The 27346-nt window shown below is 29.3% G+C and overlaps 1 protein-coding gene across 1 annotated transcript in view; it reads left to right on the top strand.

The window, feature by feature from the left end:
- The window catches only part of LOC111027737 (probable G-protein coupled receptor No18), a 130560-nt gene extending 104319 nt beyond the window's left edge, over positions 1-26241 (top strand). Inside the window, exon 3 of the mRNA XM_022306155.1 lies at positions 24302-26241. Coding sequence (XP_022161847.1) covers positions 24302-25375 — 1074 coding nt within the window. The 3' untranslated portion in view covers positions 25376-26241. The remainder of the gene's footprint in view (positions 1-24301) is intronic.
- The last annotated feature ends 1105 nt before the right edge of the window (positions 26242-27346 follow it).

Here is a 27346-nt window from a genome sequence, read left to right as displayed (position 1 = left end):
TAAGCTAGTGGATAAAATAAGAATTCAAAACTTAAATGAGAGGACTAGTAGACCGATATTTTGTGGAGTACCCATATGACACTTACTCAGCTCATTATGAGACCCCAAATGTATTCAAAACTAATCACCTACTCGTTAGAACTTGATTTGTACTTATTTAAACACACCGAAAGTTATTTCGCCTCAGAATATTACGAAATTAAAAATGTTGAATTTTAATTCAAAAAATATAATGTAACAAGACGTTTTTCAAAATTTTGTTTTGCAGTGGCATCAAATTATGTGAAAATAATGTTCTATAAATTGTTGAAACTTTAAAATCATGATTTTAGACACTTAGATGGATCACTTTGAATGTATTCAAGTCAAGTTGATGGTTCATAATTGTATGCAAAGTATTTAAACATTCTGAGCTACAATTAATGTAGTACAATATATTATTATTTTAATATATCAAACTAATTAATTGTGTTTCTTGTTTATACATATATATATATATATAACTTCAAAATCGAATATCTTACATTACAAAATGGATCCTACGAAATAACTCAAAATGAAGTTTAATATAAATTTCCATACAATTTTACATCATCTATCGATTATTTTCTTTTAAAATTACCATGAACTGTACTAAAAGATTACTCTTTGTTGAATTACTCTACGAAAATGGTGAAATACCTTTATTTAGCCAATTTATTGTGTCACTTAATAACGAGATTCTTGAATATATTTAGGTTATTTCATCACGTACCCTAAACCAATTATAGTACAACCAATAAGCTTTAAAAGTTTTATCGAAAACTAAGACTAGAAATCTGATTTTATCGTGTTAGTCAATATAATATTATTAAAATACTATGTAACCTTAGACCGTTATTGATCTACTTAAAAAAAAACTGATTAAAATTTATACGGCAAATATTAATCAAATACAATTAATTAGTACATTTATAGTTTTTAAAGTTTATAAGTTTCTTTTAACTTACCTAAATTAATTCATTAATTAGCTCCAGCTAAAGTTGATTTGCCACTACAATTTTTGTTGTTGAAATTTTATTACAAACAATGTACAATACATAATCTATCAATTTGTTGTATTATAAATATCCAAATCAAAATAAACAATTATAGCATATTAAACAATTATATTACTGTATATGATTACTAAATTTAATATTATATTATTTATCTTTTACCCAGCTACACCATTGTCCTACATTTTTATTTTATTTCGTTGAACATTGTTACATACCATATGTAAATCTAATGTAAACTTTCATGAGCCAATAATCTTTGTTGTTGTGGCTTCAATATAACAGAAAGAACTACGCCAGTTTGGGAAATGGGAATATTTACTTTTACATTTTATTAAACAATGGTATAACATATATATATAAATAATATTGTCTATCATACTAAATATTTAAATGATTAGATTACGATGATAATTATTAAATGAATGATTAATACATTAATATTAACGAGCCCTTTGCCGGCGCATTGTTTATGCAATTTCACTACATTCGTGTGTAGTTGCACAAAGCACACATACTGAAGACACGAGATGTTGTAATATTAGCTACAAATGTAAATTATTCAACATAACCAATATAACCGAACCTATCAAACAAAATGTTCACATATTATGATCTGGACGAATAACTTAAAACCAAATTGAATGGAAATTAAACGGACGATGGTCAAATAATCTGTGTATGATGTTCTTTAAACTGCCCAAAAATTCAATTATTTCCCGAAATGTATATTAATTAGGTTTTCAATTCTATATAATAGACTTATTATTATTCCACCTCAAACTAAACCATGCATGCAGTTCAGTTGTATCCTACACTATCAACTAGAACCTTCCTTGAAACTATTCTTTTTTTCACAATCATGCAAATACAAAACTAAAAACACATCTTAATCACTCTTCTACAAAAGTGTGTATCCTGCAATAGCTACTTATTGAACCGTTGGTATAATTTTATGAGATTCCGTCAAAACTGCTGTGCATACAAACAATTCATAACATCTTACAACCTTTAATAATATGTCAGAAGTATTATATTTAATTTTATATTTTACGACCTTCCTCGAGCTATATATTACATACGAGATGAAGATAAATTGCATATGCAGTTCACCAGCCACATGGGTATACGATCATTATATTATAATATACCTTTTTTATGATACTATAACAGTACTTTGTTTCATTTATTTTATATTAATAAAATCAAATATTTAGACAGATTTATTATGTTTATGAATTAATATACGTTATTTAAACGATAAGCGTGCCCGCATTTTAATTACTAGATAAAAACATTATTGCTACATTTATGTCGTACGTGCCTATTAAAATGCCTAAATAATTTTTCTATTTCGGCTAAGTGACTTGTAATAGATTCATTATCACCTTGTCTACGTTTCTGTAGTTTAAATTTTAATACTGTGTTGAGTCTGTGGATTGAAATTTTTAAAAAATGTCTAATCTTATTCTTTCCATAACCAATTTTATTTTTGATCTTCGAGATTTTCTAAAAAGGTGCCTTTTACAAAAATAGAAAAGAATTTTAATTTATCGTTTTCTCTCCATTCATTAATATCGCAAACTTTATTTTATTGCCTAAAAAATTTCCTAAAGTCCCAGTAAAATCATCTGGTTAAATTATCAAAGGTGATAAAATAGAATTTATATTTAAATTAGTATTTGTTGAACTCTATTCCCTGATATACGTGTTTTCAGTTATCGTTAGAAGTAATCAAATCGTCAAGATTTATTAATGTATTTTGATATATTTGGGTGTTTTAATTTTGAATGTTACTACAATTTGAATTTGAATTTTCTAAGAATATTTCCTGTGGATTTTAGATTTTTATTTCCTCAATATCGTATAGGAAAGTGTTTTTTTTTAGAGTAGATATAAATATTAGTTACTGTATTTATTTGAAATGAAAGATTCTATTTAGGGACTTTAAGTTGACTCATTAAACTATAAAATCAAAAAATAATCCTAAATCTGGACTCGAATATAATATTAGATGTGAAGTTATAATTAATTTTTTTTAACTAAAATTACATAAAATATATTTTAAAATCGCAAAAAAATTAAATTAAAGAGAAGTTACAATTTATTGAAAGAAAAACTACTAATTTTATGTAATATTTTGAACATGATTAATTAAAAATGTTCTCTAATTGATCGAATCACCAGTTTGAGATGACAAGTGAGATTCTTAAGAGTGAATTTTCAACTTTCAAATGTTATTGAGTAAATTAAAATGTAACTTTTTAAAATAAATAATAGTTTAAGGATTCTCACAATTATTGTATTATAAATGGAATCCTATTTATTGATATTCATTAAAGGTTATACAATTTCAAATTATATAACTTATTACCTAATGGTATTTTTTTTTCAAAAGTTTTTGATTTCTAAAACTTCTGCTATTTATACGTAACTACCGGAAAAGATGTTTCGCTATAATGATTGGGCCCTTCAATACTTCATATGAAGAGGTTAAAATATGACACATTGATTTTTCCACAGTAAAGGCCAGGAAATCCTATTCGTATAAAATTTTGGAAATTGACATTTTTATCGGTATTCATCCTGTCATTGATTTCAAGTTAAATAATTACAACACACGTAATTACGATCTGAAGAAATACCAAATAAATAAGCAAAAAAATAAATACATTTTGTACTTTAAAAAGCTGAAAAATGTAATTAACTAACTATGTAATAATGTTTGTCCTAATCAAGATTATAGTTTTTATCATAAACAATATCATATTGCTGAATATTTTATTTTTAATCGACAAGAATAAAGGTCATGGTTTAGTTAATTGCATTTGTCTGTTCTTTCTGTTACACCCTACATATTGTATTGAGGAATATTTATAAAAATCCATTTAACTTATTCTTCCATATTAAGTGTCTTAATAATCACATTTAGTACCAATATTGATAAGACTAAATTAAAATTACCGTTGTACATTTTTCGCTCAATACTTAACTTATTTGTTTATGTGAATTAGTGTAGTATATTGACGCCAAGAATGCTATGAAACATATTATGTAAATTTCAATTATTTAAGTCGCTGGCTGTTATAATATTTCATAAAAAATTCCTCAAATGTTGATCTTTATTATTATTATAATATGGTGGTGTCAATAGTGATCACTAAAAAGCCGACTATGTGGTATTTTATAGTTTATTTTACATATTTTAGCCCGAATGTGTAAGATAAAAAATACCGGACATTGGAATAAAAAAACTGCATGAAGGCTAAATAGTTATGTGCTTATGTATAAAGCACGTAGGTGCACCGTGAACAGAAAAATGTTTGAAATGCCTGAATCGACCAATTTATTTTCCTCCCTGACGTCCCCCCCCCCTGCCCGACTACCTATGGTAAAATTATTAAAATTATGTTTTCTCCGTCTCCAGTGCGTTACTTCTCTGCAGCAGTAACATAATATTATATAATATCATTACTGCGACTGCGACTCGTGATTTCATTTTAACCGCCGTGTATAATATAATATCGGTAAGAATAAACTATACATTTTCGGATGCGTGTTATACGAGAACGAGTCGATTTACGGCTGTAAAAAAAAAAACAAAAAACGTGCGAACCGGGACTACCACTTTCGTCGACACCGCTGTTCTGCGATCGTAAAAGAAAAAAAAGATGAAAAAAAAACGAGATAAGAAAAATAAATAAAAAGGAAGAAAATTTAAAATAGCTACGCGAACGGAGAGTATAGACGTGTTACTCGCGCAACACGTTCGCGCTACGCGATATTTAGTCGCGCACACATAGTTTTTTTTTTATCATTTTTTTTTTTTTTTATATTATCACCTCCATACACACACACACACACACACACACGCACATATCGTAATAATATTCATGGAACCATGACAATTCGCCCGGAGGCGGCAACCACCGTCGTCGACGACGCACCACCACTACTTCACTGATTTGCATATAGTGCACCCGGAGCGCCTATAAAATTGTTCGAGTGATGATGGACGATAAACATACACATTATATATATATATATATATATGTGTATATAAAATAATAATAATATACATGGCGTACCTATAAAATATAAGATACGGTTGGTTGAGTTAATCAAGTGTGTGTGTGTGTGTGTGTGTGTGTCTGTGGTGCGCGTGCGCGAGATTTCCCCAGCAATATTTAACTGCACTTTGACTGAGGATAAATATACATATAAATTCACGAGTAAGTGTATAATTTTTTTTCTACTCGCATACACATACGCTTATTTTGGTATTGAGCCCATATTGCTACAACCGCGGCGGTTTTATTGTGGCGTAAAAAATCGATGTATCAATATTATAGATCGGGTTTAAGCGAAAGAATTTCAACCATTTAATACGTCTTGTTGTTTGACCGTTTGATATGCCGATAAACTCCTATGAAACCCGACCAAGTCGAGGCACGTATTAATTCTGTATTATATAATAATATAATTATTTAACCATTTAAATGGTCTTATTTTTTAAACCGTTTTTTCCTCGTTAATACGTCCATAAAGGTATTTGCCGGTATGTGTATCGTAATATAAGTAATGGTTATATGTTAATATATATGTCTCAAGCAGTTTATGGTTAGGTTAATAGTTATGTCAATGAGTATTATGCTTATTTACTATTTGATGTATTGTAAATAGGTATGTATCGATTAATTTTTTTTTCTTCTTTCAGGTAAGTCAAACTTATTTGAAATAAGAAATTTGACGTGTTGAAATCAATTCGTAAGTACCTATACTCAAATAATGTAATTACATTTAAATTAACTATTATAAATTATTGAAATAATAATATGTGCACATTATTTATGAAAACAACTTATTGTAATTCAATAGAATTATAAATTATTAATTAATAATAGTAACAAGAATCAACATTTAATCTGGCCTAAGCAATCGTTAATCCAACATGACTTCCATTCCATACCTATCAATGACGATGGTTTGTCGCAATAAAATTAATTTAAAAACTTGAATTTAAATAGAACCAATTAGATAAACAATGTATTTTTGTGTGTTGTAAATGGGAGAATATTCTCCCACGTAGTTTCCGTTAGGATCAGCTTAAGTTAAAATTATATTTTTTCTGTACATTTAATAAATAACCGTTTAATATTTGGTTCAAAACCACAGACAGCTATCGATTGTTTTCACGAAAATGTTTTTTTTTTCTGTGGACACTTTCGAACAGAATGAGTATAATGCTTCGTGGCTTTCGTATAGCGGCACAGCGCCATTAAGATCAAAAATCGAGAACGGTTTTTACTTCGGACCTATTGTATTTCGATTTTTGATTTTCTTTGTACTTGTATCTCATAAGCGCAAAAAAATGTCAACATGTACGATTTTAATCAAGACATCTCATAGTCGTTTTTTTGGACGCGGTGGGTGACGATCTATTTAAATTGTAATATCTCAGCACAGTGTTTCATTCGCCAGAGGTAAATAATACGACGACTGAAAAATATTCTGCATGTACAATTTAGTTTTTTTTTTTTAACAATACATTTTAAAAAGTTGTATTTAAACTATCAATAATAAATCAAAAGAATATTTTGTTGTTGTTCTTAATATTGTAATGAATATTCAATTATAATGAAACATTTTACACATTTTTTTAGTACTCGTTAATAGTATTTTGTTAAAAATGATAATAAACCAGATGCTAGGCAGTCATCTCGGTTCCCTTATTACAGAATTGAATAGTGGTGTGTTGTGATATTAAATTTAAAAGAAATGATAAATCATCACATTCGAATAACTATTCTGAGTGGAACAGGATTAAAACCACTCAGCAATAACATTTCTTCAAAAATTATCGATGGTTGTCGGAAGTTTTTCCTTACGCTTAGAAAAAGTTTTGAGAAAATCGAAAAATGTCTCTGCAAATTACCATCTAGACACGATTTCCAGTCTATAAAAGACAAAGGTGCCGCATAAAACTTTTTGAGCACTTCTCTCAACAGGAAAAAGTATTCATAATAAAATATAATAAATAATAAAAACCATCAATTTCCAACCAATTGTAACTCCGCCTCTCTAAAAGTCTAAAATATACCATTGCAATACTAACACATTCATCACTTCGCTGAAACTCTAAAGCAATATATTACAATTATCTTAAGTACCAAATTAAACATTGCATATAATTATGAATAATACATCTGTGCCTGTAATTTATTTGCCAAAAGTGGAGCAATTCGTTCCAGGTACCAACCATATTTTCCAGTAAACTGTAAGGTTACCGTTAAATACAGTACGTTAAATCGAAGCAATTTAATTTCCTAATACAATAATGATACTATTGCATTTTTATATATTGCCTAATGTCAGTTGATAGGCCAATGTGCGTTATTCATGTTTTTAGAGCGCGTCACGAAAGCACCAACAGTTTTCATTAGGAAAAAAGACCCTGAATGACATTGAATTGAAATAACTCTATTTTCTCTTTTTTTTTAATACACGTGGAAAAAACAGTATTTAATCTGGTCAGAACACGCAAACATTACCCACAGAAAATTATAGTGTTTTATGTTATTATTTCACTCATGATTGATTGCATTAATGACACCCGTATCACGTAATATACTATCCTTTTCGTCAAAACTTTTATAATTAACAATCAGTGTCATTGTCGTTGTTTGTGCCGTATCATTGTTTAGTTTTTCTCTCATTCGCTTTATCCGTATCTATCCATCTATCTCTCTCTCTCCTTTTTGCTTTTTTATTTCTTTTCCTCTTCTCTTCTCTTATTCTCTCCCACTCCATCTCTCATTGTCTCTTCTTAGTTTTCCTGATCCACCAACGTAAATAACACCTACCCACTTGAACTATTTACTCTCAAGTCAACAGGAACCTGTACAAAAACAAATTATCTCTGCCTTACACTCTCCATCTCACTTTATTGAAGTATTTCTCTTTTGTGGCTGTCTCCGCGCGATGTAGAGTACTAAAACAACACAAAGCGATGATTAAACTCTATGTCTATCCTCTCAAGCACGAAATGCGTACATTTTTTGACATAAGAGCAAAAAGGAAGTGTATAAAATCCCCTAGTGGGTTTTTTCACATCACCGAATTTTTCCCACCCACAGATGAATTTCCAAACAAAATCGGTTCCTTAATTTGGTACCATGCGTTTTTGGGTGGAAAAACCTTATTCCGATTACATTGTTGTACTACCACCACCACCGTTCTTCTACTCGTTTGTATATTATTTTTATTTTTTTCCAAAACCCCTTTTAACGCGTATAATAATATATCAAATATAACTAGAGTTTTTCGGCGTCAGAGCGCATTAGTTTGAAAGCTCCAGGGACCAACGAAGATACAATATTGTTTGGTGTGTTTTGTATACAATTTTTTTCATATTTTATACTTATTCTTCCACCATGGTGAAAAAAAGACAGACGTTTTAGTTTTCAGATTTCTCGTATATTTATTTCGGGCCGTTCCAATTTAACGCCGGCGACTTGCACGTTTACACGCTTAAGACTGAATAAGGTTTTATTTTTTAAAGTCGGAAAGGGTATGTGAAAAGGTGGCACATAAATCAAACGGTCGGAGAGCTACCGAATTCTTCTCCACCTAGACAAGCAAAGAAGCTTCCCCTCTATTTATCAACGTTTCATAAACTGACTTTTCAGACAATATATATAAAAACAAAACCTCTCTGCTACGTGCTAGGTTCGATATCCTATTGGTTTTCATCGCATAAATAACCACCCAAATATTTATTTAGTTATTCTTACTATTTGCTTATTATTCATTCACTATAAAATATACCACACATGTACTAACCATTACTTCAATACTTCAATTTAAAATTACTAAAAATATTAGCATCTATGCCAATTTTTACACCAATATAATGTTAAATGATTTAAAAATTGTATTCAATTTAAAGGAATTAAAAATGATATAAAAGTAAAATAAACTTTAAGTAGTATCTTGATGATATTATAACGTTATTTAGAATATTAAATTTAAAGATATTCATAATTTAACTTTTAATTATGATATAATTGAAAATGCATTTTATGAATTCATTATTTGCTTAAGTGGTATTTTTATAATATAAGTAGTTCTCTGAGACACTTGCCCTGGGTGTTTAAGTTTTGAGGGATGCTGGAAATAAAAACACATTTTTTACATTTAATTATTATTTGGATACCAAAAATATAAAATAAGGGTACAAAATGGAGTAAGAATAATACTGCTTCAAGCACAAAACGCATACAATTTAAAATTCAAAAAAAAACATCGTTCAATTAAATAATACTGTGTAGACATTTAAGTGACAATAATAAAACACACAATAAGTGATTATTAGATTCAACTTGCATATATCAATAAAGAATTTCGTAAAGATTATTTCTGTTTTTCAATCTTTTTTTTTTAATTCTTAGTTTTTAAATTACACCAAAATTGAACTTGAAAATAAATTAACCTATGATTAATAATGGATGAAGAATTATTGCAAATTTTAAATATATAATTTGTGCTGTGTTGTTGTAGTACAACGCTGATACACAAACTTTCGTCTTTACTATTAAGCAGTGTTAGCTACAAGTCATCGTGATTTGTTATGCACTTGCGTGCTATTATCTTGTGTGTACAAGCTCAGACGCATTGCATAAAAATGATCAAAACTATTGACTCTTGTAGTTTGTGGAACGATGTATAGAAGGTGTATATTGGATGGGATTCGATAAAAAGTGCTCGACAAGATAACGATTGACATTGGTTTCGGTGTAGATATCTTATAAATGGCAGCAGTTCTCTGTTTAGCTATATGCAAAATAGAAGGACGCGTTTAGGATGTAAAAAAGGAATATTCGTTCAATGCATATACCTATTTATCAATAAGGAAATTTCAATAAAACATACTAAATTTCTACTACTGAGCATTGAAAGTACTTGACACTCTTGTATGATTATGTTAAATCTGAAAAATTTTATTTGTGCAATATTCCGAAAAATTTTAAATCCTATTCTGTTATCGTTGTTATAATTCAAAGAGGACCGGAAAAATAACGTGATGTATCCTATTATAAACTATTTATTCGGACTACTATAAATTAATTGCCACTGTTTTATTTTTAAATCTTAAGATTTAGTTAAATCGTAGGTAACTTTTTTCATAATTTTTCCTAATCACAATATGTTTTTAGGTTTCTCTAAAATCATGAGCAAATCCTGGGATGCATATTATAAATAATTAAATGAACAGTAAAATTATCAGCAATTTTTCATAAGTTGAAATACAATATTCATTTAACCATATTATAGTATTTTTGGTTAATTTAAAATTAAGTAATTTATTTTTATTTTTAGTATAATCAATTTAAGAAAAAAGAACTATAATTATTGCTCATCATGAGCTAAAGTATTATAGTTAATTAATAATACAATTTCGTTTTATACAAATCTTAGTTTCTCTAATTAGTTTTCATATAAATAAGAAAATTGTATAGTATTTGATAGCTTTTTCTACCTACCTATATAAGACGCTTGGCGCCTAGTAATATAGTTTCAAAGTTTGTGACCTTTAAGTTATTATAATGGTACTTCGAGAAGCATTGACTATTCTTGTTTGACTTTCCCTCAAACTTGACCAGTTTGTTTTCCTAATCAAATCACTCTATTACAAGATTGAACTTAAATAATTGTATAGGAAGTCAGAAATAAAAATTATCCTATTAAAAATAGCATGCTACACGTTTTAGTCTATTATAATTTTTGCCTATAGTGCTGAAATCAGATAAAAGATGAACACCGTTACTTTGTTCTTTGAGAAATCCAAAAATATTCTTAAAAACACTAACACACACACTTCAGCGCATCATCCAACACATTTATTAAGACTAAGTATCTGATTCTTATTTCAGATTATTAATGCCCATATCTATATTATAATATAGTAATAATATATTCGGTTTTCGTGAAACATTACAATTTTAAAAATGTTTTAATTATATGCGTATTGCATCATATTTTCAAATATTATTTGTTATATTATTTTAAATTAAAAATATAGAAAGCGGAATGCTTTTATACTTTAACAGTTAACGTCATGCTATTGCACAATAATTTAATTTTGATGTGCGATGTTCTTTACAAAATGTATCCTCTTATAAGTTTGCAATTAATCAAGGATTTCTTGGAAAATTATGTTTACTGACTTGATGTTTTCTTATTAAAGTAATTCATGACAGGTCTAAATGTATTAATTGTCTATTTCAACACAGATATCACATCATTAATACAGATAAAACCAATTCTAATATTGTATTTTAAAACTAAAGGAACATAATATGATATTATTAAGACGATATTTGTTAGATTCATATTTTACAGTATTTGATTCCAATCAAGAACCGAAATAAAATCCAAGATTATGAAAGACAATAAAATATATAGAAAAGATGAGTAGTATACAGACTACGTAGCTTCGCAGAATATAAAATACGAAGTGCACAGACAATTTTAAACGCGTATACTCATAAAGGGAACTAAAGTTGCCTCCAAAGACTCGATTTTAATTTATATTTTATATCATTATATAAAATATGTTAACTGTGTGGTTTATTAATTAATGTTATGAATAATTTTACAAATGTAAAGCAACAACGCACAATGAAACACATAATTAATAATTGCATGAACTTTGATTTAGTAAATACTACTAATAATAAATGTTGAATTAATTAGTGTCAACTTATAACTATTTCATTTTACAATATCTATAATGTCCAATAATGTTAATTATTGTATTATGAAGGACACTGAAATATCTAGACATACCAAAGTTGTGCAGACTTATATATCTTATACACATAAAAATAATTGAGCTTTTTTAAAAACACTGAATTTAGAAGAAAAAATATATTCTTAAATAGTATAATTTCATTTTCAAAATACAATATTGAATTTAATATAGAACAGAATTCATTTTGTTTCATATTTGTTTCAATTTATTATTATACTATTTACAACATTATGGTTGGAATTTTATTTCATTGATTTATTATACAAGTATATTTAGGTAAGCAAACATATAATGATTAATAATTATAATTTAGATGATTATTTTGAAAAAAATATAACGATAATAATACATTTTTTTTGGAAATATTGACTGTCCAACAAACAGAACATTTTTCTGAGAATTTTAATATTATAGAAATTTGACATTTTTAAAGTTTTATTTATAGATAACAACATTATTAATATTCTGGTTTTGAACATGAAAACATAAAATTAAAAGCTCTTATATCACTTAAAGACATACTATATAAAATCTATAAAAAGTAGTAAAAACAATTTTTTTTAGAAAGTACATTATGCAGTTAAGTAAATATTTTCAAAAATGTTAACATTTTTGTAGGTGATGAGTGTTTTCTGTTAAAATAATCGCCATATTATATTTCCGTTGTGTTTTATACTCTGTAAATAATATAATAATACCAAATAAAAAATAATATTATGTATTCTATGAATGATACATATTTTATTTTATTTAAACCAAAATGGATATAGGCGTTGACAAAACTGTGTGGTGTTATTAACTACTAGCATTGGTTACATAATATAATTCAGATAATGGTAACAGTGTTACAATTATAACACATTCCATTATTTGAATTTTTTAAAAAAAAATTAAATAAAATAAAACTGATATCGCTTAGTGCAAGTTACATAGTAATTTCATAATAATGTAATTATATTATATATTTTAGATTATGAGAAAAACAATAAAGTAAAAAGTTCTCAGTAGGTTTCAAAAGAGTAGAGAAAAATAAAAAAAATATGGAAAAACAGAATTTTTATTTAATTAACCTATTTACACTATTCTGGTAAGGTGGCATTAACTTATTGTTTGTTAATAATTATAATACAAATTTAATACAATGTAAATATATTCACAGTATTATATAATAATTAAATATGCTTCATAATATAATAAATTCAATGTTTTTCGGAAAACATTAAATCAAACCATAGAGTAGTACCTATACTGATGGTAAAAGAAATTACTTTAATAGCAAACATACATACTATCATGAAATATTATACTTGATAGTCGATATAGGCTGACAGACCATCTCCACTCACAACCGTTTTTCGCATACAGTGATATTATATCATTGAATTCAAATTTAACACATCCATTACAGTGACCCACTCGACGCCTGCAGTACAGCAGAGCGGTACGCACTTGCCCACATTTTAACACGTCTCGCTGTTTGAAATGTACAAAAAATATTGCACCAAATAATTTGAACACTGCAAATGGGTACTTTGATATTAGATATTTCATCAGGGGTCTTATAAAGGATATGTTATTCCATTGAACTGCAACGGACATGTATAAAGAGTGTTTTTACACGCGATGTTCTCTTTCTTTATTGTATTCGATTCACAGTTTTAGTTTTCAAGTCAGGTCACCAAAGAAAATATATTTTTCCACCTATAATGTAAATAGCGTGCCTTATTTTCTTGCGGCTGCCAACGGTTTCTGAGAATGTAGGAAGCACAAAACCATATAAATATAACTTGCTAGTTAGGTTTTGTGCATGAAAAAAAACATCTGTTAATGATTTAATTACTATTGACTGCGTAACACTGCGACATATTTATTACTTGCTTTGTTGTTGTATTGTTTGTTATTTTTATAATATATAAATCGGGATCATTGTTTAATCATATTTTCCTAATAGACAACGTATATTAGGCATGACTTATTCAGTACAATGATTTAATCGATTTTTAAGGACTCAAATGTTATTAAAATATTTTGTTCATAAATTTATTTTTTCGTTTTAGTTAAACTATATTAAATTTATTTGCACATTCAAATGTACAAGCTTTAATGTTTTACGATTTGACTAAACAAAAAAATGCATTGAACTTTATTTTTGGTACATGTATAATGTATATGTATACTACATAAACCAATATAATAGTGTCTTCAAAAGAATATAGATACAGTAGACTATTAATAATATTTTTCTCCTTAATTGTTTCAACCGGAGACTAAACATAACAATATAACACCACTAAGATAATAGTTCTATTGTCTGAGTTTACAGGAGAAAAGATAAAATACATACTGAATTCGATGTTAACTGTAAAGTGAAATACTAATAATAAACGATAGTTATAGTTAACAGGATATAATATAATATTGTAATGTAGGTACATACATGTTTTTTTTTTTTTGAAAACGGATATGAGGGTGACCTATTTTTTTACTATTATTATTATTATTATACAAGCGTAGGTATACTGTATACTAGAATACCGCAGTATCGAAGCGAATAACTTCCGGCTTGACATTTACCATAATTCGTATATGAAAAATGTCAGCCGTTTCGAAATTTGTTTGTCAGGTGATACAAATATCTTGAGAAGATTTATACCCTAATATCACTATATACAATGAAACATGCATTACCTGGATATAAAAAATATATAAAACGTTCAAAATGTGACGTATGTGAAATCATGTAGGTGTATGATAAAAAAAAATTGGCAGACATCTTATAATTTTATTACTATTCTAATCCTATTACAAAATTAACACATTAAAAACTATTGTTTGAACATTTTCTTTTTAGTACTTAATTTGGTGAAGTTATTGTTAAAACAGTTTGTTTGCTTGCTTATTAAAGTAACGTTATTTACGATATTCTTGAAAATTAAAATAATTGGTTTTATATACTTTCAAATGTATAGGTGCTGCTGCATAAAACATTAATGAAATATTTTAACTTCCAAAAAAAAACGCTAAAATCATTTAAAAATGAATTATTTTAACATTTCATCAATATCAATTACATTATATCGTCTACCATTAATAGTTTATTACTTAATACGAAACCTACACTATCAAATATAGAATATATAATGAAACGTTTGGTTAAAAATTGTATTTGATTATTTTATGATTTATAACGAACTCAACAAATTCCGTAGTGTAGCAAATCTAGTGTTTAAGTTCTAAAACAACTATTACAGCCCATTCATATAGGTAACACGTGTATGTAAATATCATAATATGTTAGTTAAATAAATTACTTATCTAAAATTTAAGTTTCTTATAGTTTACTCATGAAGTGCAGGATAATGTATGATATCAATTTAATTTAATACGAATTGTGCATCTAAAAATACGTTTTTTAATTACATTTTATTGTTATTATTTCGTCTCAAATGTATTATATTTTAATACATGTATATTTATACAATGCAACCTAACCTAACCTACATACAATGTGTAAATATATGTATATCTATATTTATACAATTTACTAATTAGTACATATAGTTTATTATTTTATTTAAATCAAACTAATTCAATAAATTAAAAAACATTATGAAAAATGAACTTAAGTTTTTATAATGTATATGGCCAAGTTAAGAATTTTGATTTTCCGTTTTAATATTTTTATGATAATATAATCTTTCACAAAATCTCAATAAATATAATAAATAGGTACATTTGCTGTCTGAAATATAAAAAATACATTAATATTTACTCGTAATTAGATTTCAAACAGTCTCTTAAAAGGCCATTAATATTGCATAATTACATTATCATTGCTGTTAGAGGTTTTATAGGTTAAATAAGAAGCGTTTCGTAGAAAAAAAGTCCATCGACCGCGTTAGATTCCTCTTTTGTATACCTACCTATAGTGAGATTGCTGGAAATATCATGTAATGTCTACAACCAATGAGTTTCGTAAAGGAATACTAGTCTTCTACATTTGCTCTCTACACCTAATCGTCGGAAGATCAACCAAAACTGAATGAAATTCCATGGGTAAGGCGTTGAGAAATAGAAATAGAAAAAGGCTGTTGGATTTTTAGTTTAGTTTTTTATCGACGCAAATATCGTGAGGCATTTGTAATTGTTTGCGATCACTATACCCGTTTTTATCACTGGTCCTGTATATTACTTCGAGTATAGTTTTCGAATATATAATTAAATGGTGTAATCAAAAGTAGTGAGCAATAAGTTTCAAAAGCGCTGACCAACGGTCGAGATGTATCTTGATTCGACAACGGGATAAGCGACGATGGGCAACATAACTGATACCCGCTGACATCGCCGGCGGCGTTTGCTGCGGGGCTAATCAATTTTCAGAATTGAAGACGCAATGAGATAGAGGGTAGAGTGGTAATGAATTTTAGTTTTCCCCAGTGTCACGAGAGCCACTGCCGCCTCCGACCGGTTGGCGTATTATATCATGGACACGAATGCAATCAGCAGTGGTCCCTGAAACATGGTATAATCTTATCATATGTGAACGGGTCAAATTTAATCAGTTTTGGTTATTGTGTAATTAATTATTTGCATTGGGTTTTGTGCGGTTGCTTCGGCCATCATAATTCATTGGACGATAGGTCGAGAGGACAATAACAAGAGGCCGCAACATAACGCTCATCAATTTAATACGATAAATATACCTAACAATACAACAATATGATATTAGGAACTCTATTACACCGCGAGTACAATAATTACCATGTTTATTATCAAAATAATAATTTTCTTAAATATTTCACATTTTTATTTTGGTTTTAGAAGGTGCAAACAAAGAGAAAATAAATACTTTGAGAACCATATTTATTATTATTATGAAAATTATTTAAACTTAATAACAACATTGAATTGAATAATAATAGTCTAGCTTATGATAACAATAATTTGAAAGTTCAAACGACTGGAGGCCAAGATTTTAAGTCGGTGAAAGCTGTGAATATTTGAATTATTGACTTTCCGTGGGTTAGGTTGAAACTTTACTAATATAGGAAAAGAATAACAAAATATGATATTTCCTTTTAACTTTCATCAAACTTGACAATTTAATGTTTAAATTAGATTACTACATAATCTCCATATAATTTAAAATCTTTTTTAAGCTTCATAAGATAATGTGAAAATACAGTTTTAGCAAAGTTTACGAAAGATATTTAGAAAGTAGAAACCTTCGTAACATTAAAAATATAAACTTATTAAATTTATAAAACCAGATAAACCATGAATTTAATGACTTCCATTTATTTGGTTTTATGTGTGAAGTTAAGTATCTTTCGTTATTTGTATTTCGTTTTTAATTTAGTATTATTTATAATGTTATCTTTAATGAAACTATTTCCAGTGACTACAGGGTGGCTCAACTCAAACTGAAACGCCAGAATAGCCTTGGACGCAATCAGTTTTGCCGTTAAGGGTTAAGGGGAGGGTATAACTATACCATGACTGGTAGTGGACTCATAAATATTTAAATTTGAATTTCCTGACCGGCAATCCCATAATCCTTACCCTCCCTCCGAGCACCTTCTCCTCGCCACATCTGTATTTCTTTATCTCTCTTTCTCTTCTCCCTCATCTGAATCACTAAATCGTTCTTTCTCTTTCACACTTTCCCTTCACATCTCGTTCTGCTTTTACTCCTACATTTTTCAATGTTCTCCATCCCGTTTTCAGAGAGACTCATAAATAAAATTCTCAAACGATTCAAATCAAATTAAAATGTTCATAGTTTCGTAATTTATTGTCTCTTATAATAATAGTGGTATCAAGGAAAACGGCAGAAACAATCGACTATATGTCATATTCTGAAGTAGTAGCAAACAATTATTTTTTGTTCGGATATGGGAAATGAAAAAAAAAAAAAAATAATTATAACAATTATTTTGTCCAGCCGATGTTACAGTGATGTCGGAGAACAATTTTAATAATCTACACGTTATTAAAATAAATAAAGTCAAGAGTTTTGCAACGTAAACCGTATAATATGTACAAAAGTATAAAATTATATAATATTATAAGGTATAACAATTATTAATATAATACAAAAGTAGTATAACATTATACTCTGTACACTGTGTACCTACTGTCAGAATTTTATTATGGTGAATAGGATAATAATTTAAACTTTTAATAAGACCGAACCTCAGACAGAGGGTATATTTGAATTAAAAAGTTGGCTAATTTAATATTCTATTTAAGATTAATAAAACAGTGAACAATGCGATGCATTTAATATGTTATTTAGATTCTTAGTAGAGTGATGAATGTAATGGTTTACAATGATTTAATCAAATTTTAAAATTTTTTTTTGGTGTTTGAGTGTTTGTAATCACCTTTTGGAACAGTAAACATTTGAGGACGATTGCTAATAGCAAATTGGAGCAAAAGTTCCAAGTAATTTTCAAATTATTGAGGTAAAAAAAAAAACATAAAATTCTTACAATTCTTACTGTAAGAAAAGCACGCAGTGCCAAGGATGGTCTGTCACTCTATTTTAATATGTATATTTTACTACCTATACATATATTAATATCGCTAATTTAGGAAAAAGCTTACATTTTCTTTAAACGCTATGAAAAATTAACCATCTATAGTAAATTATAATTATATACTTTAAGCCTTAAGGTGTAAGATATCAAATCCGGACAAAAAATGTTTTTGAATTAGAACAAAAAAACTAAAACCGTTCTTCTCTAGTTGAATACCTCAAGTTGTCAACATTTGAACATCAAATATTCTTAAAAAAAACCCCAATTGTGATTAAAAGTTTAACTTTTATTTATAAATTTTCTGTGAATAAACTTTTGAGGAATCTTGTACTAAATTGTTTCACCTTTTGATGATAAATTAAAAAATTTAATTCACTTTTAACTACAAAATAATATGCAAATTTTCCAATTTTCTGGATTTTGATGAATTTTGTACGAATTTATTTAAATCAATTTAAATTAAATAACTGGGGATATTTTTAATTTTGATTCATCAAGTACTAATTAGTGAATTAGACCCTATTTTCTACAAACCACCGCCTACCATTTAAGATCCAAGTATTGTTTATTGCTACTATGTCTGATACCTACAGAAAAACACATAGTATTGTGAATTCAGTAGGTACATTTATCGGAAAGTTTTACTCAAAACCTTTGACGCTAAATTTATTGTAATTCGAAAGTGAATAAATGTAAGTACCTATTTGTATTTTTCACCCATTATTTATATTTATATATTATAATTTTCTAAACAACTGCAGGATACAATATTTATAATATTTTGCGTTTTTTATAGACATTTAAAATAAATTGAATTTAGTATTATAGGAAACTTACAGGTGAGAAATTGTATGTAATCGAGATTGAAACCTGACTTTAGTTGAAGTATTTAGCTTTTGGTTTGTGTGTGTAATGTCCGGATGCAACTCGTATCATTTCAAGAATATCCTCCCTTCCGGATTGTATATATTATAGTGTGTGATTAATCAGTTCACATATTAATTCGACCCAAAACCACTTGATTATTGTTTGAGTGGGATGAACGAAGCTCTTAATAGTGCTCTACAAACTATAGAATAATATTATAATTTATATTATAGACTCCAATTTCATTTGGTGATTATCACAAGTATTGAACAACGTTAAAATTAACTGTGCACATTTAAATTGCGAACGATATTCGGCTGATACGACCAGGATAGAGAATATCATAATTTTAAACAGAGGCTTAGAAATCCTCTTGAACTTGTACAGCGTGGAAAATGACTTTTAATCAGGAAGGTGTAAAATAATTTTACGACTTGAAAACTTTAGACAAAATATTAAAGAAGTATATTTAGTAGAGAGCAAAATCCTGGAAAAACTTTTAGAACATTTTCCCAGTAATATTATTTTTACGCTTTCGAGTTATCTAAATAACGAACTATTGCATAATAAAATTCAGTGATAAAATAAATAATCAATTAAAGTACCTAAATAATTTAAAACAACAACATAGTAATAAAAGATGCGTTTATGTTTTAATAAGCAGTTTAAATTTTTAACTCAAAATTTCGGTATTTACTTAATTTACCTATAGGTAATCATTACTTGAAACAGAAAAATAATATTTTACAATTTACTGTGGGTATTCTGGAGGGAAATATTTAGCAAAAACATCCCATAAACCACGTCTTGGTAGTGAGGTTTGGATAACGAGTAAATTGGTTTTTGTTATTATTTTACATAAAGAAGAAAAAGTAGTGGGTGTTAAGTTGAAATTCACTCGTTACAGTTAATTTTCTTATTATTCAATAGCTATATCCAAATTATTATTATCTTAAAGCCAAACATTTTAAAAATATTTTTGTAAGAAAACTAAAGAAAAAAAAATCTAAGATTTTAAGCAAACATTTTAAACTGTATAATTTAAGGAAAAATATACGTGACTTATATTAAATTAGATAATCTGTAGTGAATAACATAATTATATTTAATTGAAATATAATACTCATATAAAAAAGTATGGTTTTTAAAATTATATCCTCACTAATAATCAACCTTCATTTATGTTCGGGGACATGCCATAAACACATAATAATATGATACTGTCTCTTAGATTTAATGACCTAACTTCTTGTATTTAGAAATATTCCAATTTAAATAAGGTATTTTAAATCATATATTATAAGATTTATAGTCTCTGCTTTTCGGTGAGACATTGAATAATTACAGGCATACAGTTTTTATTTTACTATATAATGCTCGATGGACAAAACTTTATTGAATTAACATTTCCAGGCATAGAATAAAAATAAAAATAAACCTAGTACTTAAATTGTACTAAACAATTTTCACATTTACTCAAGTACATTACTCTAGGAACTTAACAAGGATATTTGGTGTTTCCGAGTTCTAAATGAGTATTGTGCTAATCTGAAAATTGCATGGTTGTTTACCTTTAAATATTGTAAATTTGTATAGTACATAATCAACAATTACGCATAATTAATTTTTCAATTGAGTACCTACATAGAGAACAAGTTAAGTATAATAATAAAAATAATATCATCCATTAAAAATAAGTATAACTAGCAGGAAATATTAAGATGTAAAAATTAAGTAGATATTTAAAATACCTATTTTAAATTGTACAGTACATAACAATAAAATGAAGAAGGAGCAATCTGATTGGAACTTGAACATTTTCATTGGAATTGAAAGAAATTATAGTATTGCTGTTTAAAAAAAAAAAAAAAATTAAGCATAAACAAAATTTTGACATTTATTTATATGCCGATATCTACTTGAAACCGTTTTCCATAAATTAATATGATTATTATCGCACTTTAAAATAAATATTCATCAATGCCGCGGATCAATAATAGTAAACTTCACACTTAAGTTTGATTTATCAAGAGGATGAGAAAAAAATGTATACATTTATATCATTATGCTTCAATTGATCATAACAATTTCAACACTTATATTAAAAACAAAAAAAATTAAAATTAATAATTCTATTGCCATTAAAAATTAAATTGAAAATAAATCAAATTCGTATGTAGAATAATGTTTTCAATAATAAGTAATAACTTACATCATTACTATGAAATATATGATAACACAATATGTGTTATTAATGGTTTTTACAACAAATAAAAAAATATATTTACAATACCCTAAGATGTCGAGCTTTAAACAATAATTAATAATAAAAATAATTTATTACCAGACCACAAAAGATTAAATGTAATTCCAAATAAAAGTATTGTATCATTACTATTATGTACACATTTCTTTTTATGCAAATAATATTTTGTAAATGAAATAAATCTAATTTTAATTGTTCACTGCACCAAGGTATTGTATGTTAGTTGTTAGTATTAAATTAAAAAGCAATAACACATAATTTCATGATAAAAAGAATAACTGTGTGTCTGTGCATTATGAAAATAAAACAATGTAGCCAGCAATGTGTTATTATATCATAGCTCGTTGAGCGATGGCCGCAATGGGTTCACCCTTCGCAGTTAATTCGTTATTCTGACTTTAAAATAATATCTCTTATAACATTGTATGAAGTAAAAACTAAAAATATTTATATTACTGTAATATTTTGAAAATAAGTAATAATCGTAGCGATACAATAAATTTAGATTATGTATTCAAACGCATACGCCTGTAATAATAATATTATTATTGTTGTGAGAGTGCATAGACGGATAATAAATCATGTAGCTTGTTACTTACAGATGGATCAAAATAAATGTATAGATGCAACCAAAGTGCTCTATTTATTAGTTTTAGCATGATTCGATTTTACCCAAATTCAATTTCATTCAAATGCACAAGAATTGTACACAATAAAGACGAATTCAATTACATTACACAAGAATTTTTTTTTTTTCGGAAAGTCGTCTGTTTAAACTCTGTCATCCCCGTTACATTGCTATGTGGTGCTCGGAATAATTTTTTTTTTTTGTCTTAAACTTGTAAATAATTTCTTTGTTATTTATTATTTTACAAAAACACTACTCGTTTATTTCGCATTAATTAATAAGTTTATCGAGTTCCGAGAAAAATGGGCGCGTCGAGCTAATTCAGACACAGAGAGAGAGAATTGTGAAAAAAAAATACCACATCGTATTTTAAGTAAACAAAAAGAATTTTCGTGAAGTTTTTATTTCCGTTAGGGATATAAATATTTGTGAGTGATTCGGTCTTTAGAAATCCGTGGTATATAAATAAATAACTTTTTTTTTTACCAGCTTAGACTAGTATTATCTTATTACCATTGGCCACTTTTTAGAAAAAAAATATTAACAGTATTATACGTGACCGTATCATTAAATTTAAGACGAGTTATCTATTACAATATAGAGTTATAGTAGAGTCAATACAATGATAAGTGACATGTGAAATTTCAGATAAATACAAACAAAAATTTATTATTTTGTTAAAACATAAATTCTAAAGGCTATCCACGGTATCTTCTGCCACAAATACTAAGGTATATATATATATGGAATTAAGAATGTAAAAATATTGTTTCACTGTTCACTTTTTAATCATTCGTTTTCTCTTGGATTTTCTTTGTATAGTGTCTGAATTATAAAAGACAGATTGTGAAATGATACTAGAAACATGATTTTGGTTTGTACGAAATTGGTGACTTTTGAGTATAATGAATTTTTTTTTTAATTTCAATTATTTGATATTATTCTTTGCTTTAAAATTGTTTATGGATATAATATTAGAACCGTGTAATACCTAAAGAATTGTATAGTTTTTCCTTAAGTTTACAATAACTGTGTTATTAAATATGTCACGTCTTGTCATTATTATTAATAGGAAACAATAATCTGACGAGTGATTATTATCATCGTGCGGCAGTCGTCGAGAATCAACAGTTAAATTTAACACTTTTATACTTTTTTCTTAGGTTCCATTTCAATCAATCGCTTACACACTTTGAAACTAATTTTTATTTTATTATGACAGATAGGACAATTTGTTATTTTGTTAAACAAATAACAAAATAAGAAGTTGTGATGAGTGTTTGTCGAAGATTGGTGCTGGGGTGATGAAGTTGCAGGTATTCAGTAATACAACAGATGATACTATAATTATTGACCATATTAAATAAATCTCAAAATACAATTTAATGTCATAACAGTTATTACTGAGACACTGAGTTCGCTTTTTGGAGCACTCGTTCCATTGAATTCAAAATAGATTGTTCGTTATTCAACAGTTATTATTAAAACTAAAATAAAACCACCTGTATTCAGCAATGCTGTGTGATAGTCAGTATGGAAATTTAATTGTCTTAATCGGGCGGAAAATTTTAGTTCATACTACACTATCTACCCGTTAAAATAGTCCGGTTAGTTTGCCTTACCGCTTCTACCGTGAAAACTTCACGTTCGCTCGACGAAAACTTGTGCAGATAACTGCGATATTCAAACAGCATTCGTGCTGTGCGTCAGTATCACAGAAAACTTGCACAACACACACACACATTGACATTATATTCCACAAACCGAAAGTTTTCTGGCAGTGCAAAAATAAACATTCCCGGTTTTCGATCGGCTTAGGGCGCACCACATCACGCGATGACAACAATGACGTTATTGTGGAGTACTAGCAAGCATATTAATCTAATCCAAATTTTGTATTTGAAAAGTCGAAATATTATCTTTTGCCTGTTCTAATATTATACAATACCTAATAATATTACGTGTCTTGTGTATTTTTTTTTATAAACACCAGTATAGGTACCTCGGTAAACTACCCGACTAAAGGACGGCCGTCCGTCTTATTGTGGTTTAATAATATTATGTGTACCCACTGTAATATATTATTATGTATATAATGTGTGAACGAAAAATAATCGACACGTGCTCGTTTGGATTTTTGTGTTTCAGCTGAGCGAGGACTTGGGCTACCGGATATACTCCGCTCTCGGTTCGTTCTACATACCGTCGTGCATCATGGTGTTCGTGTACATCCGGATATATTTCGCCGCCAAGGCGCGGGCGCGGCGGGGCATCCGGAAACCGCCGTCGAAACCGAAGAAAGGGGCGGCCAAGGCAGCGAAAGCGGCGGCCGCGGCCGCGGCTGCCGCGCAGAGCCCGTCCACGGTGTCCCAGACGACCAGCTTCATCACCCGACCGTCGCCGGCCGGCGTACCGCTGACCGCGTTCCGGTCGCCGCCGGCCACGCCGGTCAACACCACGCTGCCGGTGATCGCCTGCGACTACGCCAGCGACGCGAGCACCAGCGACGTGAGCAAGGACGGCGACAAGGACACGCTCAAGGTGTTCACCACGCAGGGCAGCCGCCGGCTGACGGTCAACGGAGATCTGGGCGGCGGCGGCGGCGGCGGCGGTGGCCGGTGCCGGGCGTCCAGCGTGGCCGTGGACACGGACATGGTCAGCGAGCTGGAGCCGTCGTCGTCCGACTCGGGCAACGTGCAAAAGTGCGGTGCCGTCAAGCCGGTCAAGTCGCGGCTGTGCAAGCCGATATTCGGCGTCGGCCGCAAGTCGGCCAAGGCGGCGTCGGCCAAGGCCAAGCGGGACATACTGGACACGGGCAAGGTGTCCATGGCGTGCCGCGGCGGCGGCGGCGGCGGCGGTGACGGTCACCAACAGTACGGCGTCTCGAACGCGTCCCACGGCGGGACGCCCGTGGATCCGGTGCCGTGCCTGCCGCGGCCCAAGCCCCGGGACCCGGAGCGCGAGAAGCGGCGCATCGCGCGCAAGAAGGAGAAGCGCGCCACCCTCATTTTGGGCCTCATCATGGGCTCGTTCATCGCCTGTTGGCTTCCGTTCTTCTTCATGTACATACTGACGCCTCTGTGTCCGGTGTGCTATATACCGCCGCAGGCTTTCGCCATTGCCTTCTGGCTGGGCTACATGAACTCGGCCATCAACCCGGTCATCTACACGATATTCAACAAGGACTTCCGGCGCAGCTTCCGGCGTGTGCTGTTCAAATGATGAAAGCTCCGCGCCTCCGACCCGCGCAACCGGAAGAGGTCTCCGCCGCCGCCGCGCCCACACAATTGGTCTTCGTCCGCCCAGCCATCCTACGACACGTCGTCCCCCGTCGACTTCTTCTCTTCTTCTACTTGTTCTTCGTATCCTTCATATTCTCGTTCTCGTTCTCTCATCATCAACGTCGTTATTATTATAATTATTATTATTATTATTGTTGCCTACTATTGTTGTTATATAACTACTGTTATCGTCGTTATTATTATTTCTCATTGTATATTTTATTATGTACGTACGTGAAATATACAGTTTGTCCGCAGAAAACTTATCTTCCTGTGCCTCCCCCCCCCCCTTCACCGCCAGGCACGTACGGGACCTAAGCGCGCAGTTTGAATACAAAAAATGAATTGTGCACCCGGCGTAATAAAATTTTAACTAGCCATCAAATATATGAATAGCGAATCAGTAAACTTTTCTCTAATTCCACCGTGAGGTTCAAAAAAATGATATAAAAAAAGTATATATATATTTTTTTTTTAGTGCCTTTACATCTACACTCGACATTGCAACCGCAGGCAGATTTCGCAACCAATTCCAAATGGACACATGCAGTACTTACATGCTCATAAACGGTTAAGCGTGTAAAACGTAGTCGGTATTCAATATTTGGTATTATTAGTAACGTGTGTTTAATCGAAAACTTCATTTCCTGTCAAAATCGGATTACGGCGTGGAAATCTATTTATACCTACAAAATATATTGATATAAAATCATCAGGAAAAACATCCACGTTCTTAAACTTATATTTTTTTTCCATAACATAAAAAATATTAAACTGTCTAAATACGTCTCAAAATTAAAAACAAAATAATATTATGGAATAATGCTAAAATATATTTTGCATTTTAATTACTTATACAAACTAACGATTTAACCAATAAAAATAAAATATCGTTATCGTGATAAATTAAGATTTTATTATAAAAACATTAAATTCTCATTATTTTAAATAAAACATTATGAATAGAGTTCAAATCGTATGGTAAGCTTGTTAAAAATTAATTAATATGTTAGTGTAATTTGAAAAAAAATAATTAAAACATTGTAAACAATTGTTTTATTCTAAGTCTAACTGAAAAAACAATACAATTAATTCTTTGAAATTCAGTTTTTTACTTCTGAATCTATCACAACGTTATTTGAAAACCCAATCAAAATTTGTTCTGGAAAATATTTAAAAAAATCCCACACTAAACCTATTCAAGCTTTCAATATATTATTTAATACGGGTACAACTAATGGTAAAAATGAATTGTACCTAGTTACTCTCATACCAAATTCGAATAAATATTATCAAATAACAATAAATAATAATAATAGAGCCTATTTACTAGGTAGATTTATGAAATAACGTTTTCGAGTAATCCGATGGAGTAGCAACATAATATTTCAAAAATACACATAATACAAAATAAATATTTTAAAATATTATCGAACTATATATTTATTTTTTCGTATGAGTAAAAGTTGCAAGTATTAGAGTTTTGAAGCTAGTTTCAGTATGAACTCATATTAAGAATGTATTTTAATATAGGTATATTATGAAAAATCCCGAGTGCACTTAGATAAATTGCACATTTTTATATCCTATATCAGATATGGTTATACTGGAAGGTATACTTTGGGAAATTCTTGGAATTCAGTTTTCTAATAACATATTACACAAAAATAATAACATATACAATCGCTGTGTACAAAATACAAATACAACAAATATATAATTAAATAATGTTTAAATAATATATATATTACAATATTGAAATCTTTTTAAGGTATATCATATTATTAGGTAAGAATTTAAAATAATTTATATACTAGTATTCACTTAATATATTTTTTTTGCTTGTGTTATTGCAACTGAGATGGGAATCACTAAAATATTACTTCCACCTCAGTTGCATAATTGTTTGAAC

Source organism: Myzus persicae, unplaced genomic scaffold, assembly GCF_001856785.1.
Source record: "Myzus persicae strain clone G006 unplaced genomic scaffold, MPER_G0061.0, whole genome shotgun sequence".
NCBI lineage: Eukaryota > Metazoa > Arthropoda > Insecta > Hemiptera > Aphididae > Myzus > Myzus persicae.
The sequence above is the reverse complement of the archived record's forward strand: the minus strand, read 5'-3'. Positions and strand labels throughout refer to the sequence as shown.